This window comes from Nanorana parkeri, unplaced genomic scaffold, assembly GCF_000935625.1.
Source record: "Nanorana parkeri isolate BGI_ZX_2015 unplaced genomic scaffold, ASM93562v1 scaffold573, whole genome shotgun sequence".
NCBI lineage: Eukaryota > Metazoa > Chordata > Amphibia > Anura > Dicroglossidae > Nanorana > Nanorana parkeri.
Genome location: NW_017306841.1, coordinates 667,119 through 683,463, shown reverse-complemented (window position 1 = coordinate 683,463; position 16,345 = coordinate 667,119). Strand labels below are relative to the sequence as shown.

The 16,345-nt window shown below is 44.4% G+C and overlaps 2 protein-coding genes across 2 annotated transcripts in view; both read right to left on the bottom strand.

The window, feature by feature from the left end:
• The window catches only part of SDF4 (stromal cell derived factor 4), a 40,818-nt gene extending 37,318 nt beyond the window's left edge, over positions 1-3,500 (bottom strand). Inside the window, exon 1 of the mRNA XM_018562350.1 lies at positions 3,423-3,500. The gene's annotated coding sequence lies outside the window, so the exon portion shown is untranslated. The remainder of the gene's footprint in view (positions 1-3,422) is intronic.
• A 3,169-nt stretch (positions 3,501-6,669) lies between these two features.
• Positions 6,670-12,257, bottom strand: ANKRD65 (ankyrin repeat domain 65). The gene is made up of 3 exons (XM_018562353.1): positions 12,061-12,257; positions 9,148-9,697; positions 6,670-6,961 (listed from the first exon to the last, which is right to left on the bottom strand). Exons 1-3 carry the CDS (start codon positions 12,255-12,257, stop codon positions 6,707-6,709), a joined length of 1,002 nt encoding a protein of 333 aa, XP_018417855.1. The 3' UTR covers positions 6,670-6,706.
• Positions 12,258-16,345: the final 4,088 nt, after the last annotated feature.

Here is a 16,345-nt window from a genome sequence, read left to right as displayed (position 1 = left end):
AAACTATTATTAATATGAGCATCTCTATTTATTGCGTTTACTGATGTAAATCATCTTCGACAATGAAATGTATTGTCTATGTTAAAAAGAAATCTGCAGTAACAAAATCAATAATACATCCACAAGAGGAAGCGCTTCTAGCTTATGCCTTTTCTCCTGGCAGTGAGCACCGCAAGCAGAAAAGCTCTGAGCAGATGTGGGATAAAAATAAGATTTCATAACACAGCAATGAAAATTTCAAGGACACTGCAGGAATTTCAGAAGGACCAAGTCTCGGTAGTCCCTGATGGGAAATTGATAGTACACAGGGCAATAGGCTAAAACTGCCAACACGGCACAGATGACTGGGTTTCATTACACTGCAGTTTGATGATTCATAGCTGTTAATGAAGTGCTTTAGCTTATTGTATCTGATCTACTGCACTCTTTTATAGCCACGACTTGTCTACGTGTAAGTACTCTAGTGATAGCTGCAGGGCACTTCTCAGGGTGGGTTTCCTGATGGTACCCTGACTGTGTAATGTGTGTTAAAATTGCCACATGTAGTCTCCATCAGAAGCTAGGGTGACAAGAGAACATTTGGGGTGCAAGGACAGAGCATGGTTACCCTACCACCCCTAAGAAGTGCCTAAACAAGGATCTTTAACACAGGATTACTGGTATTTTAATAAAAGCAGCTTCCCAAATGTGACAACATATCCCACGAGTAGGCAATCTTGGCACTCCAGCTGTGATAAGACTACAAATCCCATGATGCTGCTGCCTCTATGAAACATGCCTGCAGCTGTCAGAGGCTTGAAATGCCTCATGAGACTAGTAGTGCCACAACAGCTGGAGTGCCAAGATTGCCTACCCCTGACATACCCTATGCCATCTGGGCATACTATCATGCTTCTGCTGGAGGGCAGATTTCGTCCGTTTGACGGTCATATAAAGCAGACCTTTACACACCTAAGATGTCTCATTTATATACTACAGTCGTCTCCCACGACAAAATCCAAGGCAATGGTCACAAAGCTGCTCCAGAAGGGGCCTGATGTTGCAGAGCAATCTGATCAGTGGCTCAACCTGAACCCACAATATACACCCCTACCTAGAGGACTGAATGACATTGGACTGTGCCAAATGGGGAGGAAAGGGAAAGGTGCTGGTTCTGTGTTAGAATTGGCCTTTAGAGAATGCTGGAGAAAATGTGAAACAAACAGAATAAAATGTGCAAATACTTTGCGACACTGAAAATAGTGTCAATCAATATAATTGGGAGGTGCGCGCGTGTTGCAGTACATGGAGGTGTGTGTGTGTTGCGTGCTGCGTGCAAGTGTACCTAGAAGGAATGATGCCGTTTTGAAGGTAAAGGGTTGTCACACCAAATATTGATTTGATTTTCTCTTCTGTTCATTTACTTTCCATTTTGTTGATAAAAATAAACTATTAACACTTTTATTTCTGAAAGCATTCTTACTTTGCAGCATTTTTTCACACCTACCCTAAACGTTTGCACATTACTGTATATGCAGTAGAGGGGGAATCTATAAATAAGGTTGGTGGGCATGCGATGACTGGGGTCTCCATGAATGTACAGTAGAGGGGGGTCTATAAATTAGGCTGGTGTGTATGTGATGACTGGGGTCTAAGTGATGAATGGGGTCTCCATGTATATACACTGCACAAGGGAGCCTATAAATGAGGTTGGTGTGTATGTGATGACAGGGTGATGTCTTTATATACAGCACAGGGGGTGTAGAAATGAAACTGGTTTGTATGTGATGACAGGGGTCTCTGTGTACAGACGAGGGGGTTATATAGCTCAGGCCGGTGTGTATGTGATAACAGGGGTCTCAGTGTACAGATGAGGGGGTTGTATAGCTTAGGCTGTGGGTCTGTGATGACAGGGGACTCCGTGTACAGATGAGGGAGTTGTATAGCTCAGGCTGTGGGTCTGTGATGACAGGGGACTCCGTGTACAGATGAGGGAGTTGTATAGCTCAGGCTGTGGGTCTGTGATGACAGGGGACTCCGTGTACAGATGAGGGAGTTGTATAGCTCAGGCTGTGGGTCTGTGATGACAGGGGACTCCGTGTACAGATGAGGGAGTTGTATAGCTCAGGCTGTGGGTCTGTGATGACAGGGGACTCCGTGTACAGATGAGGGAGTTGTATAGCTCAGGCTGTGGGTCTGTGATGACAGGGGACTCCGTGTACAGATGAGGGAGTTGTATAGCTCAGGCTGTGGGTCTGTGATGACAGGGGACTCCGTGTACAGATGAGGGAGTTGTATAGCTCAGGCTGTGGGTCTGTGATGACAGGGGACTCCGTGTACAGATGAGGGAGTTGTATAGCTCAGGCTGTGGGTCTGTGATGACAGGGGACTCCGTGTACAGATGAGGGAGTTGTATAGCTCAGGCTGTGGGTCTGTGATGACAGGGGACTCCGTGTACAGATGAGGGAGTTGTATAGCTCAGGCTGTGGGTCTGTGATGACAGGGGACTCCGTGTACAGATGAGGGAGTTGTATAGCTCAGGCTGTGGGTCTGTGATGACAGGGGACTCCGTGTACAGATGAGGGAGTTGTATAGCTCAGGCTGTGGGTCTGTGATGACAGGGGACTCCGTGTACAGATGAGGGAGTTGTATAGCTCAGGCTGTGGGTCTGTGATGACAGGGGACTCCGTGTACAGATGAGGGAGTTGTATAGCTCAGGCTGTGGGTCTGTGATGACAGGGGACTCCGTGTACAGATGAGGGAGTTGTATAGCTCAGGCTGTGGGTCTGTGATGACAGGGGACTCCGTGTACAGATGAGGGAGTTGTATAGCTCAGGCTGTGGGTCTGTGATGACAGGGGACTCCGTGTACAGATGAGGGAGTTGTATAGCTCAGGCTGTGGGTCTGTGATGACAGGGGACTCCGTGTACAGATGAGGGAGTTGTATAGCTCAGGCTGTGGGTCTGTGATGACAGGGGACTCCATGTACAGATGAGGGGCTTGTATAGCTCCGGCTGGTGTCTATGTGATGAGAGGGGACTCCGTTTACAGATGAGGGGGTTGTATAACTCAGGCTGCTGTGTATGTGATGACAGGGGTCTCAGTGTACAGACGAGTAGGTTGTATAGCTCAGGCTGCTGTGTATGTGATGACTGCAGTCTCTATGTATATACACAGCACAGGGGGGTGTAGAGACCAGGCTGGTGTGTATGACAGGGGTCTCCATGTACAGAAGAGGGAGTTGTATAGCTCAGGCTGGTGTGTATGTGATGACTGGAGTCTCCATGTATATATACAGCACAGGGGGTATAGTGATCAGGCTGGTGTGTATGTGATGTTGGGGTCTTTGTGTTTATATTACAGCTGACACGGAGTGAGACAGCCTGTTAGAAAACCTGTTTCAAAACAAACACACACACACGTCGATATATACAATCAGTTACCTGAACACGTAGCCACAATCCACAGACAGGTTCCACCGCACCGTTCTTCCCGCAAACCGGAAGTAGGAAATCCGGCACAGGGGGAAGGTGGAAGAAATGACGCGCCCGCACTAAGGTGACACGTTCCGCCTCTACCCGTGTGTAGCAGGCGGCGCGGTGGGCGGGCACAAGCCGATTGGGCGGAGTCTCCGCTTGCTGCAGCGCTGGTAACCACCGAGCTGGCTGCAAGGAGGACGGCTGGGTCAAAGACAAGGAATCATTATAGGGAAGAGCGCCAGCTCCCCCTGCTGGAGGATGATAATACTGCGGGTGTGTGCCTGATGATAGGCTGGTTATGACAGTGTAAAAGCTGAACTGCAGGTAGAAGAGAACGCAAGGCAATGCTGTGATGTCATCACCAAAAAATAAAGTCTATGTAAACCCTAAATCTGTGTTTCAGCATGCCTCCCTGATAGACCTAATAAGCAGCCCAACAGCTATAGTAAATGAAGGTGCGTACACCTTCATTTACTGCTGTTAGAATATCAAAAGTCCTGTAGCACTACCTTACCGGAATTCTCATAGGCAAAAATGAGTGCTCGCAGTGACTGCGGATGGCACCGCATCAAGCAAAGTTTGTAAAGAAATGTCACCAGCACACCAGCATGACAAACACGTCAATTTCAGTGAATCTTAATTTTATTATTTTTCAGAAGTCACTCAAAGTAGAAACAAGCGCTTTCGGGGCCACACAGGGTCCCCTTCATCAGGCTTAAAGCTGGTGACATTTCTTTACAAATGCTGCTGTTAGAATACCCAGTGAATGCCGCTGATCAGTGTGCAACTCACAATATTCAGTCCGACTCCTTGACAAAAGTCGACTTAGTAAAGTTTGTGGACCCGGTAGGGCCAGCCACTGTGAGAATGTCATTGGTTCCTGTGAACAAATTAGTATTATTATTATTAGGTATGCACCGATATAACGGCCGCCAAAACATGTGAAAGTGCCATTTTTCTGCCAATACAGCGGCGCATCCCTCCCCACTGGGTGATGCTCTGTGTCCCAGCGCGGAGGAGAGAAGCTGTCACAGGCGGCCAAACGCTGCGGGAGGAGAACGCTGTGAGTAGCCGGCATCTCTCCTCTCCGCACAGTTCAGCCTCCTGTCACAGATCAGAGGAGAGCAGTGTGAGGGGAGACGGGCAGCGCTGTCACAGGAGGTGCAGGGGAAGAGTCAGCTGTCAGATCGAGCTCTCCTCCCGCTCCGCTCGCTTAGCCTCCTGTGTCAGGAAGGAGAGCCGGTACAAGCAGTTGGTGATCAGTGATAGCTGAGTGTTTGTAAATAATTGAGGACATAGAATTGTTACTATTTACTCAATTATGAATGAACAGGAAGTGCTCTATATCACTTCCTGTTCATTCATGTCAGTGGATATAGTAAACATACAATGTTCTCAAGTTATCAATGAACAGGAAGTGCTCTATATCACTTCCTGTTCATTCATGTCTGTGGATATAGTAAACACACAATATTCTCAAGTTATCAATGAACAGGAACACTCAGTATAGAGGATTCCTGTTGATTGATAACAGGAGACACAGAAAAAGAGAATGAGGACTCTGTGTTCTCAATCTCTATTTTAAAAGAGAAATATCAGGGGTCTGTTTATAGCCCCAACATTTCCCCGAAGCACCTAAAAGTAAAGTAAAAAAAATACAAATATTTAATAAAAAATGAATAAATAAAAATAAATGTAAAAAAATTAAAAAGTTTAATTAAAATTTTTTTTTTTTTAATTTTGAACAAGTTAGAAAAAAAAACATTTTGACGGACCTTGTTTTATTCATTTCGGTTTCATTTCACTTTTAAAATTTCATTTAGTTGCACCTCTAATTATTATTATTATTATCTACTTACAGTGTTAACGTGTTTTTTAAACATTACAGGATGGTTTTTAAACAACCAAAATGTTTACTAATATCCCTTTTATTAATCATTTATTTTGATAAACTCGAAACTTTCATGGTAAATAAAAAGCCAATTGAACTCTGAGTTTAAAATCAGCAAAATACATTCTGAGTGCATCAAGCAAAAGGTGTCTTATGGTTCATTCTCTTTCTAACACAGTCTGAGTAGAAAAGTCTGTCCCCTGCCAGCATGCTGCAGAGTAGAGTCCTTGTTCTCTGTGTGGAAGCAGCAGTCTCTCCTCAGAGGTCAAACATGCCCCCTGCTGAGCCACACCTATAGCTCTGCAGTCAGCAAAGCTCATGCTCCCCACTGATTGGTACACTTGGTGAACCCCACCATGCATGTTAATTCCCCCCCCCCACTCCCCCCGAATGCATACATCCCTCTATTACATTTAACAGGAACATTACATTTACAAACCATGTATGGGGCATTGGTGAATGGGAGGATCATGTTTTCCTGAATCCCTCCCCCCTGGTGGCTTGTGCTGCAACTCTGCATCCTTAATCCCTCCCCCCTGGTGGCTTGTACTGCAACTCTGCCTCCTAAATCCCTCCCCCCTGGTGGATTGTACTGTAACTCTGCCTCCTAAATCCCTCCCCCCTGGTGGCTTGTACTGCAACTCTGCATCCTAAATCCCTCCCCCCTGGTGGCTTATACTGCAACTCTGCAGCGAGGAAGCAAGGCCGGATGCATTTCCTAAACAGAAGTCAAAGTCAGTAATAGGCAAGGAAATTACATGGGGACAGATACAGGGGTAAGGACCCTCTTCCTGCTATCATGTGCCTGGGCAGGGAACTCAGTAATGCTGAGCCTGTAATTTTAAGGCAGTAAGTAGCATATTGTAATATTGTGCTAGACACTTAGGGGTACATTTATAAACAATTCATAGAGCCATTCACCCTGTAATATTGCATGTACCATTGTTCTGTGTAAATGGAGGCAAAAATGAAAAGCATAATATAGTATATTTTCTTTCCAGGTCGAATGTTGTATCAGGAAAATGCCACATTATGGCCACTAGATGGAGCCGAGGCACATAGCAAATAAATACTTTTTTCCTATGCACTTCAGCTCCATCTGGTGGCCATAATGTGGTATTTACCCGATATTACATACGACCTGCAAAGAGAGCATGCTCTCCATTCGTGCAAAACGAATGTTCATGCAGTTTTGCAGGACAAATGGCTCTGCAAGTTGATTGTAAAAACACCCCTAAGTAAAAACATAGTTCTGATTTGTGGACTGTAAAAGCATAGTTTTGCTGGTGACACATTCCATGTAATCATTTTAAAAAAGCTTTTATTTTTTTTTCAAACGTGGACAATCCTTAGGGCTTCATTCTGAAGGCGTATCCTCAGTTAATGCAGTCTGTTCTTGTAGGTAAGTAGACACTTGGAGGTGTCCCAGCAGGGCCGCCCTCTGCATTGCATTGAGGCCCAGACTGTCCTTTGTAGTTACAGAGGCTCCATTCTGAACAAGCATCTGTACAACACTGAGGTGTCCCGCACCCGCTGCTCTGTGTAGTGCTGTCCGTCCATGTTTATCTGGGATGTCCACCTCAGCTTTCCTCTCCAACAATAGCCGGATCACCTGTGAGAGGAGAACAAGAGTAGGAAGATGAAATCGGCAGGCTGGGAAGAGTTGAGTTGCTAGGTAAGAAAATAAGGAAACTGGAGCTGGAGCAATTTTTACATTTTAAAATCAGAATTTTTGAATTAAAAAATAGCTTTTAACCCCCAAACAATGATATATTTTCTGAAAGCAGAGTCCCTGCTGAGTAAAAAAAATGATAGCTGCATTTTTTTATATTGCATGCTATTTGCACAAAATGTTTATATTAGGGATGCACTGATACCGATACTAGTATCGGTATCAGTGCCGATACTGAGTATTTGATTGAGTACTTGTACTCGCCCAAATGCTCCAATGCCTAGCCCGAGACTTCCTGTATCAGAAAGCCGTAATGACACGCTGCCCTGTTTCCTGATTGGCCAAAAAGCCGGCTCCATGCTCCCTCGTCACTTGTGACGAGAGAGCATGGAGCCGGCTTACCGGCCAATCAGGAAGCCGGGCAGCGCATCATTGGTCTGGCAGCGCTTCATTGCTAATCGGGAAGCTGGTTGGCGAGTCTTTACACGCTGCCCGGCTTCCCGGGTAATCAGGAAGCCAGGTGGCGAGTCATTACACGCCGCCTGGCTTCCTGAATGGGACTCGGTATTCGGTATCGCGAGTACCGAAAAAAAAGTATCGGTACTCGGTACCGAAATACCGGTATCGGTGCATCCCTAGTTTATATAATCGATAGGGTCAAGATAGGGGTCTGGTATGGATTTTAAGGAGGGCCCCACACAAAAATGCAAATTAACAGGGTTCCCTTTTACATCAGGAGCTCCCCTTTACTTCAGAGGCATGACATTGTGTGCAAAGTTGGAGGCACCCCTGAGGCAACCAGAAGGCCCCCTGGTTAAGAAAGACTACCAGAGGCAGGGGGAGATGCTGGTGGTGCACCTAAACAGGGGGGATGCCACTAACCGCTAGGAGAGGGAAGCTGCTAACAGCTAAGAGCTTGCCCAACTCTTAGCAACCTGGGATGTTCTTGCCAATGTCCCACCAAGTGTATGAGGCAATAGCCTCAGGCTGCCTCATTGTAGGGATAGCCCTGGGTGGTAATATTGCTCTCTAATTTGTAATCACCTTTGCACATTTGTTGCCATGTATAGAACTTCCACAAATAAACAGATTTCCACCATGGATGGGTCTTTACCAGATTTTGTCATGCACAAGAATAGCCATAACAGGATCTCAGGCTCTTGGGTTGCAGCATTGTTTTACTGGTAAATAGAGCAATGTCTTTATATGAAGAGGGACAGAGAGGGGATGGGATAGGCAGAGTTCAGAGTCCAGCAGGGAAGATCTCGGAGCTAACAACACTGTTGGGATTTCAATGAAGCCAACACCAAGTAGGAGAGCACTGGATTTCTACAAGGATCACCAAGTATTATCCTGTTCTTGCAGCATTTTAAAATAATAAAACACGGTGAAATGTGCATGTATTGCAGAAATGTACTGCATTTGTTTTCAAAGTAACCCAAATGAGGATCAAAGTTGGCAGAGTCAGAATAAAATGTTAAATCGAATAAGTGTTTTAGTTGCTTTCTCTGTCCCCATTGACAGGAATTGAGGGAAGGTTTTCTCACGAGAGATTGTTAGAATACACAGTACTGTGTTTATAGCAATAACTCCTGCAGTATACAATTTCGGTCACTAGATGGCAGTGTGTTTATAAGTTCTGTTATATCTATGGTAGATTCTCTGTTGTATTGAATAAGGTAGAGAATAAAGCTGTGGCTTCCTTCCTGTTTTAGCCAAGCCATGTGCAGTAAGCATATCAGACTGTGTGCTTGTGTTTCTCTGTGAGGCTGTGCAAGCAGTTCCAACAGAGATAGAGACAGCAATAAAAGCTGACAGCATTTCTAACCTTTCTTCAAAAAGAAAAAACATGGAAGGAAGATATATTGTATTCCACATGCCTGTCTAACCTTGTCATACAACGTGCCAGTATATGTTCTAACACGTGTATTTATTCTCCTTTGTCCAGATCAAAGACATTTTTGCAAGAGACTGGTGTCTGCCAGGACTAATTACCCGTCTTTCTTTCCTTGTGTACTATAATTAAGTACATCTTGTTCTTTGTTTGGGGGAATTCAGTTGCCCTAGTTACAGAAATGAGAGTTCCATGCCATAATCTGTCTTGCTCTATTGCTGAGTTTACTCACCTCCAAGCTACCATTATTGGCTGCCACAGCCAGCGCAGTCCTGCCTAGCTGGTCTTGAGCGTTCACATCAGTTCCCTTTTCCAGCAGGTAGCCCAAAGCTTCTAGTTTTCCAGTCTCTGCAGCGATGTGCATTGGGGTAAGATTCCCAGCAGCCTCCAGTCCTAGAGGGACCCCATAGTCACCGAGCAGATCCATGATATGGACGTGATTACTCACTGTGGCCCAGTGTAAAGGACTCCATTGGTTGTTGTCACCTATACATGGGTGCAGGTTTTGTTTCAGTAGGAGCTGGGTGATGAGAGTGTGCCCATTGGCAGCGGCTAAGTGCAGGGCCGTGAGGCCTCCCTTTGTAGGGGCTGTGGCATTGGCCCCGCGCTTAAGAAGTACTTCGGTCAGGTTGGTATGGCCACTCCATGCAGCATGGTGGAGAGGGGTGCAGCCCGAGGCGTCTTGGGTATTCAGAGAAGTCCCTCGTTGGATCAACAGTTTTAATGTGGCCAAGTGACCGTTTGAAGCTGCACAGTGTAGAGGGGTCCAGCCAAGTTCATCCCTTTGGGAGAAAAAAATACGAATTATCAATATTTATTTTACAATTACATAATAATTCTAATAGTAAAAGGGCATATAGTGAAAATAGGTATTAAAGTCAAAAGGTTTTTAGCTTATTTCAAATGCTGATGAAATCACTTACAATGGATGCTGCTTCTTGATGCTTAAAAGTTTTAGTTCCCTGCAGAATCAGCTGATCCCCTGAGCACTGGCCCTGAGCTCCTGTTTTAGGGTGCCTTCTTTCCCTTGCTGGGTCCTATAGAGCCACCCTTGTGTGTGCTAGTAAGCTGTGTGTCTCCACAAACATGCAGGTGTGGTTAGGCAAATCACTACCCTGCTCCCCTCTTCTGCCTTCTCCATGCTAGTAGACGGCTGCTGGAGACTGCTCTGTCCCTTGTGATCTTGTACTGAGCAGGAAGTTCAGGGAAGCCGAGCTTAGAGAGTTGGAGCTGTTTGTAAACATGATGACTGTAAGTGCCTGGGTAAAAATATATAAAGAAATACTTTGCTGGAGAATGTATATTTTTTTGATCTGGATTCATTATTTAAGAAAAAATTGTGAGTTTATTATGACCTTTATGACCTTTCTTTTTTTAAATTTGTAGACATGGTGGCACCCCTGTGTGACTCAGATCAGGTGCCTCCATCAGCTAACTGCTGCTATGGAGGCACCCGTGCGTGCTCGTTCTCAGCCGTGGCTGTGTGCATCCATAGACACATACAGCCCAGCGGCCGGCCACACTCCTCCTCTCCACCTAATAGGTTGATTGACAGCAGAAGGAGCCTATGGCTCATCTGCCCTCAATCTCCTCACCTGCAACCAGGAAATTCGGGACGGAGGATCGATTCGGGGACCGGCAGCAGTTACAAGCGGCGCTGACAAAAATGTTTTTTTGGGGGGGGGGGGATTGGGGGACACAGAAAGGTACAGAGTACGGGGAATTTTTTACTTTAATGTAGAGAATGCATTAAGGTAAAAAAATGCCCTGCTTTTAATACTACTTTAAGTCTGTAGCTAGCTTTCGTTAATAATACCGGGTGGTCCTGACATCAAGGTCTTTGTTCAAGCACTTCCTGTTATAGGGTGACGACACTCTGTCCCCATCTCCCGATGGTGTTCTTGTGTTGTCACCCTGTCACTTGGGCTTTTAATCAAGAATACATTGGCCGTGATTTCAACTTACATTATGCAAAAAAATTCCATTGTTGTCACCCTCAGGAAACCCACCCTGAGAAATGCCATGCTACTCAAGAAGTGGCTTTATTCAGGCTGCAGCTGATCAGCAGCAATAAGATACAAAAAAGGATAAAAACAATGGGAAAAACAAGTATTTCATTACATGTTTACATGCTATGACAAACCTTTCATTTAGGATTTACACGTGCTTTACATAACTCATCCATCTTAGTGAAATGGCCCCATTAACTAACAAAACAGAGAATTCCTATGTCTTTATATTAATTGCTTTCTAAACATTGGTAAATAATTGTTTTGCTGCATGTGACAGGACTCATAGAATGACATAAAAGGTTGTGTATTTTACAGCATTCAAAACATTGGATTGTTCTGCTCTAACAAATGTTCTCCTTTCTGTTGACCAGCCGGGAACCTGCAGCCAAGAAACTTCAATAAATAAAGTGCAACACGTGCAAAGTCCTAACGTGTTCAATACACATCGAGGCTGGTAAAGGCTTAACTTCATAAATAGAGAGTAAATCCCAACAAAACCTCAACGTTTCCATCAGATTTCTAGTATATAGTACAATCGTACTTAATGAAAGCCCAGAGCGGCATGTTAGTACTGAATTCAATTTACAAAAAAAATTGACTTTCATTAAAAACAACTGAGATATGCATTGAGGAACCTGGCCTTGGGGCAGCAGAGAGAGTAAATCCGGCCCTGTATATATCTATTAGATACACAAATCATTTTGTGCCCCACCCTCGCATAATGTGTGTTAAGAGGGCCATTTGTATTGTCCCGTGGAAGCCCATGTGACAGGGTGACAACGCAAGGGCACAACTGGAAGACAAAGACAAAATGTGGTCGCCCTAGTATAGGTATTGCCTGAACAAGCTGGAGGATAGTAGGATCTGACACTCCTGGAAGTGTCGGTTTCTATTCATTATAATTAAAGGAACAAATTTGAAGCAACAAATAAAAAAAATTAAAAAAGCACACATATATCTGTTACTCTTCATGTTTTAATAAAAGCATTCAAATTAAAATGCTTAGACTGGCGACAGGGTCTCTTTAGAGGGTAACATACAGTAAACCTGTTTAATTTGCCCAGTATGAGCATGGTGTAAAGAGATTGGGAGAAGACAGATTTTACATTGGCTTTAAGTGTACTGTAACAAACCTGTCATCAATCTTTTCTCCTTGTTGGAGCAGTTGTTTTACAAGGCGAGTGTTCCCATTCCAGGCGGCCATATGAAGAGCTCTCCATTCTGCATTGGTGTGTCCCATTTTATCTGGCAGGCTCATCTCCTCGCTCAGCTGCAGACATCTCCTGGCCAGCTCTGCTTCCGGAGTCAGTCTTCCCACCTTCTGCTGCATGCCTGCAAAATTCCAGGTAAAACTTCATTACTGCCCATAGTTTGAAATACAGCTAATTTATCAGCAGCATTTGTTTTACAGGGGGCTCATTTGACTCTGTGCAGCATTCTGTAGAGCAGGGTTGCCCACAATGTTTTGTGTTAAGATCTACTTTTCAAATGACGAGCTACATGAGATCTACCAACGAAAAAAAAACTCCTTCGCTCTCTCTCTCCAGGCTGTCTCTCCTCGCTCTCCTGGCTGTCTCTCCTTGCTCATCCTCCTGGCTGTCTTTCCTCGCTCTCTCTGTGCTCCCCTGGCTGTCTCTCCTCTCTCCCTCTCTCCCCTGGCTGTCTTTCCTGTCTCTCCTGTCTGTCTCGCCTCGCTCTCTCTCCCCTGGCTGTCTTTCCTGTCTCTCCTGTCTGTCTCTCCCCGCTCTCTCTCTCCTGGCTCGCCTTGCTGTATTTTGCAAACAATGTAGTGCAACAGACTGTGTAAACTAATATTCTTTGATGTAATACATAGCACTTCAACCACCAGTATCCAGCTGAAAGGTGTCAGTGAGCTTGGCTCAGCAGACTCAGGCTAATAGGTAATCATGTGTGCACAGCTAAATAAATACAGGTGAAACTCGAATAATTAGAATATCGTGCAAAGTTCATTTATTTCACTAATGCAACTTAAAAGGTGAAATTAATATATGAGATAGACTCATTACATGCAAAGCAAGATAGTTCAAGCCGTGATTTGTCATAATTGTGATGATTATGGCTTACAGCTCATGAAAACCCCAAGAACCCCAAATCCACAACCTCAAAAAAAGTAGATTATTACATGCAATCAATAAAACAAGGATTGTACATAGAACAATATCGGACCTCTGAAAAGTACAAGCATGCATATGTACTCAGTACTTGGTTTGGGCCCCTTTTGCAGCACTTACTGCAATTACCTTTGCATGATATTCTAATTATTCGAGTTTCACCTGTATACCAAATTGGAATAAAGTGGCCGCCATTCACACCCTTCGTGATCTACCAGCATCAGCTTTGAGAGCTACTGGTAGATCACAATCTACCTAATGAGCACCCCTGCTGTAGAGAGAAATAGAGGTTTGTTAAAGCATTTCTAAAGCCAAAACATTTTTTTTGGTACTTTTCCATTATCAGGAGGCCAATATTTTGCAAAAGCACTGAGTACACTAGAGAACCTGTGGACTACAGAATATGTTGTTCTGTGTTATAGAGATGAGAAGGGGGTGAGGGATCCTGTAGTCCTAACACTGTTCTTGTCCTAGGGTGACAATGCTGCTCCACTACAGATATGGTAATGGGCATTGTCACCCTAGCATAGGGTGTGTATTACTGGCAGGCTCAACAGGTGTAAATAAATGAATAAAAGCCTTAAAAAAAAACATTTTGAGTAATAACAATAAAATTAAACAAATAGTAACAATGGCCCTAACATTGGAGGCCAGTAGATCAATGCCCCCTTACACTGGTGTGAAAAAGGATTCTTAGATTGGTAGTCAATGAGAGAAGGGCCCCATTACACTGGTGGTCAGTGGGAGAATGCCCCCCTTACGGTGGAGGTAAATGGAAGAAGGGCCTCCTTACACTGGTGGTCAGTGAGAGAAAGGTCCAATTACAATGATATTCAGTGGGAAGAATGCCTCTTACACTGGTGGTCAGTGGGAGAAAGGTCCAATTACAATGATATTCAGTGGGAAGAATGCCTCTTACATTGGTGGTCAGTGGGAGAAGGGCCTCTTAGATTTGTGGTCAATGGGAGAAGGGCCTCTTAGATTGGTGATCAATTGGAGAAGGACCCCCTTACATTGGTGGTCAGTGGGAGAAGGGCCTCTTAGATTGGTGGTCAATGGGAGAAGGGCCTTTTAGATTGGTGGTCAATGGGAGAAGGGCCTTTTAGATTGGTGGTCAATGGGAGAAGGGCCTCTTAGATTGGTGGACAATGGGAGAAGGGCATTTTAGATTGGTGGTCAATGGGAGAAGGGCCTCTTAGATTGGTGGACAATGGGAGAAGGGCCCACTTACATTAGTAGTCAGTAGGAGAAGGACCTCTTAGATTGGTGGTCTGAGGGAGTAAGGCCCAATTACAATAATAATCAGTGGGAAGAATGCTTCTAACATTGGTGGCCAGTGGGAGAAGGGCCTCTTAGATTGGTGGCCAGTGGAAGAAGGGCCCCTTACATTGGTGGTCAGTAGGAGAAATGTCCCATTACAATGGTAATCAGTGGAAGAATGCTTCTTACATTGGTGGTCTTTGGGAAGAATGCCACCCTCAGGCCCATCATATACATCATAGTCTGACCATACAATCTATGCACAATCAACTTTAGATCTACCAAAACTATCTAATATGAGGATCTACTTAACTATCCAATCGATTCATATCCCATCAGACAGGCCTTTGAGCTACATACTTGTTGGTAGATCTGAATAAAATTGTACAATCAGACGGTAACGTGTGTAGTAAGCTTTACAGATAGCTAAAAAGATCAATGGTGTCAGTTGTACCTTATCTGAGAGGTACAACATTGCCCGTTGCTTAAGGAACTTTGGGAGGAACCCTAGTGATCCTCGGAAACATGGTTGAGAGGGGCTGTTATGGAGGCTTCCGTACTGGCTGGTGAAAGTAAGAGAAAGGAGTCGCATGATTCCAGCACCATGCCGCTTATCACCTAAATCTTGTCATTTACAACTGATGCTAATTACCGAGCTTCAGCTGAGACTTAATAACAACATTACAGAGCTCTAAGCCATAAAACACTAAGCAGTTATTAATGTGCACACAATAGTTGCTTTTATCTCGGGATCAGTGGGAGATGAATATCAGACAATAACATGCAATTACTGGTTACGTATTTACATAAAACCACATCTACAAATGCACAATGAAAATATAAAAAGCCACAATGCTAAAAACAAATACACTGCAGGTTTGTCAATCCACCATCAGCTAATACCATGCCGTGCTACAGAGCTGTTTAAAAAAGAAATCCAGATAAATTTTTTACAAATAGGATATAGTGGGGAAGAGTTATCATTTCAGTCAGGTTTTGATTTCTGTATGTAACCCTGTTGGGGAGATTTTCACTCATTTCCTGTCCCTGAAAATGTGGTAAATGGAAAGTCACCAGCACACATACACTGTATAGTAGAATCATGAATTCTAGTTCAATTCATTAGATCATTGTAACATTTGTCATGCCAACGCTCCGGGGCCACGTAAGGTCACTTCTTCAAGGCGATATAGTGACAATGTTATATTTACACTGCCACACCAAAGAAACTGGGGAAAAAGGGTTTTATTGCAGTCTGTAATCCTTCTTTGGTGTGGCAGTGTTATTTGAAGTGATAATTACACTGAGAAGGATTACACAGTGCAATATAACCCCCTTTCTCAGCTTCACTTTGTAGGGGGGGCTATGGGGTCCTGTAATTTCTAGTTATGCCCCTGCATCTCTTGTAGCATACCTGCACTCTCTGACCATAGTTTGTAGTATGCATGCAGTCACTGACCATAGCTTGTAGTATCCATGCAGTCACTGACCATAGCTTATAGTACGCATGCAGTCTCTGACCATAGCTTGCAGTATGCATGCAGTCACTGACCATAGTATGCATGCAGTCACTGACCATAGCTTGTAGTATGCATGCAGGGAATGACCATAGCTTGTAGTATGCATGCATAAAAAATTGAGAGTTTTACCCCTTGTGTTGCGCTTGTCAGAGCTACGGGGAAAATGCGGAGGATGGAGGCAGTACTTGGTGGGTACACCGCTTAACGCTTGTGGTGTGGTAGGTATATTATAGCTTGTAGTATGCATGCAGTCATTGACCATAGCTTGTAGTATGCATGCAGTCACTGACCATAGCTTATAGTATGCATGCAGTCTCTGACCATAGCTTACAGTAGGCATGCAGTCACTGACCATAGTATGCATGCAGTCACTGACCATAGCTTGTAGTATGCATGCAGTCACTGACCATAGTTTGTAGTATGCATGCAGTCAGTGACTATAGCTTGTAGTATGCATGCAGTCAATGACTATAGCTCGTAGTATGCATGCAGTCTCTGACCATAGC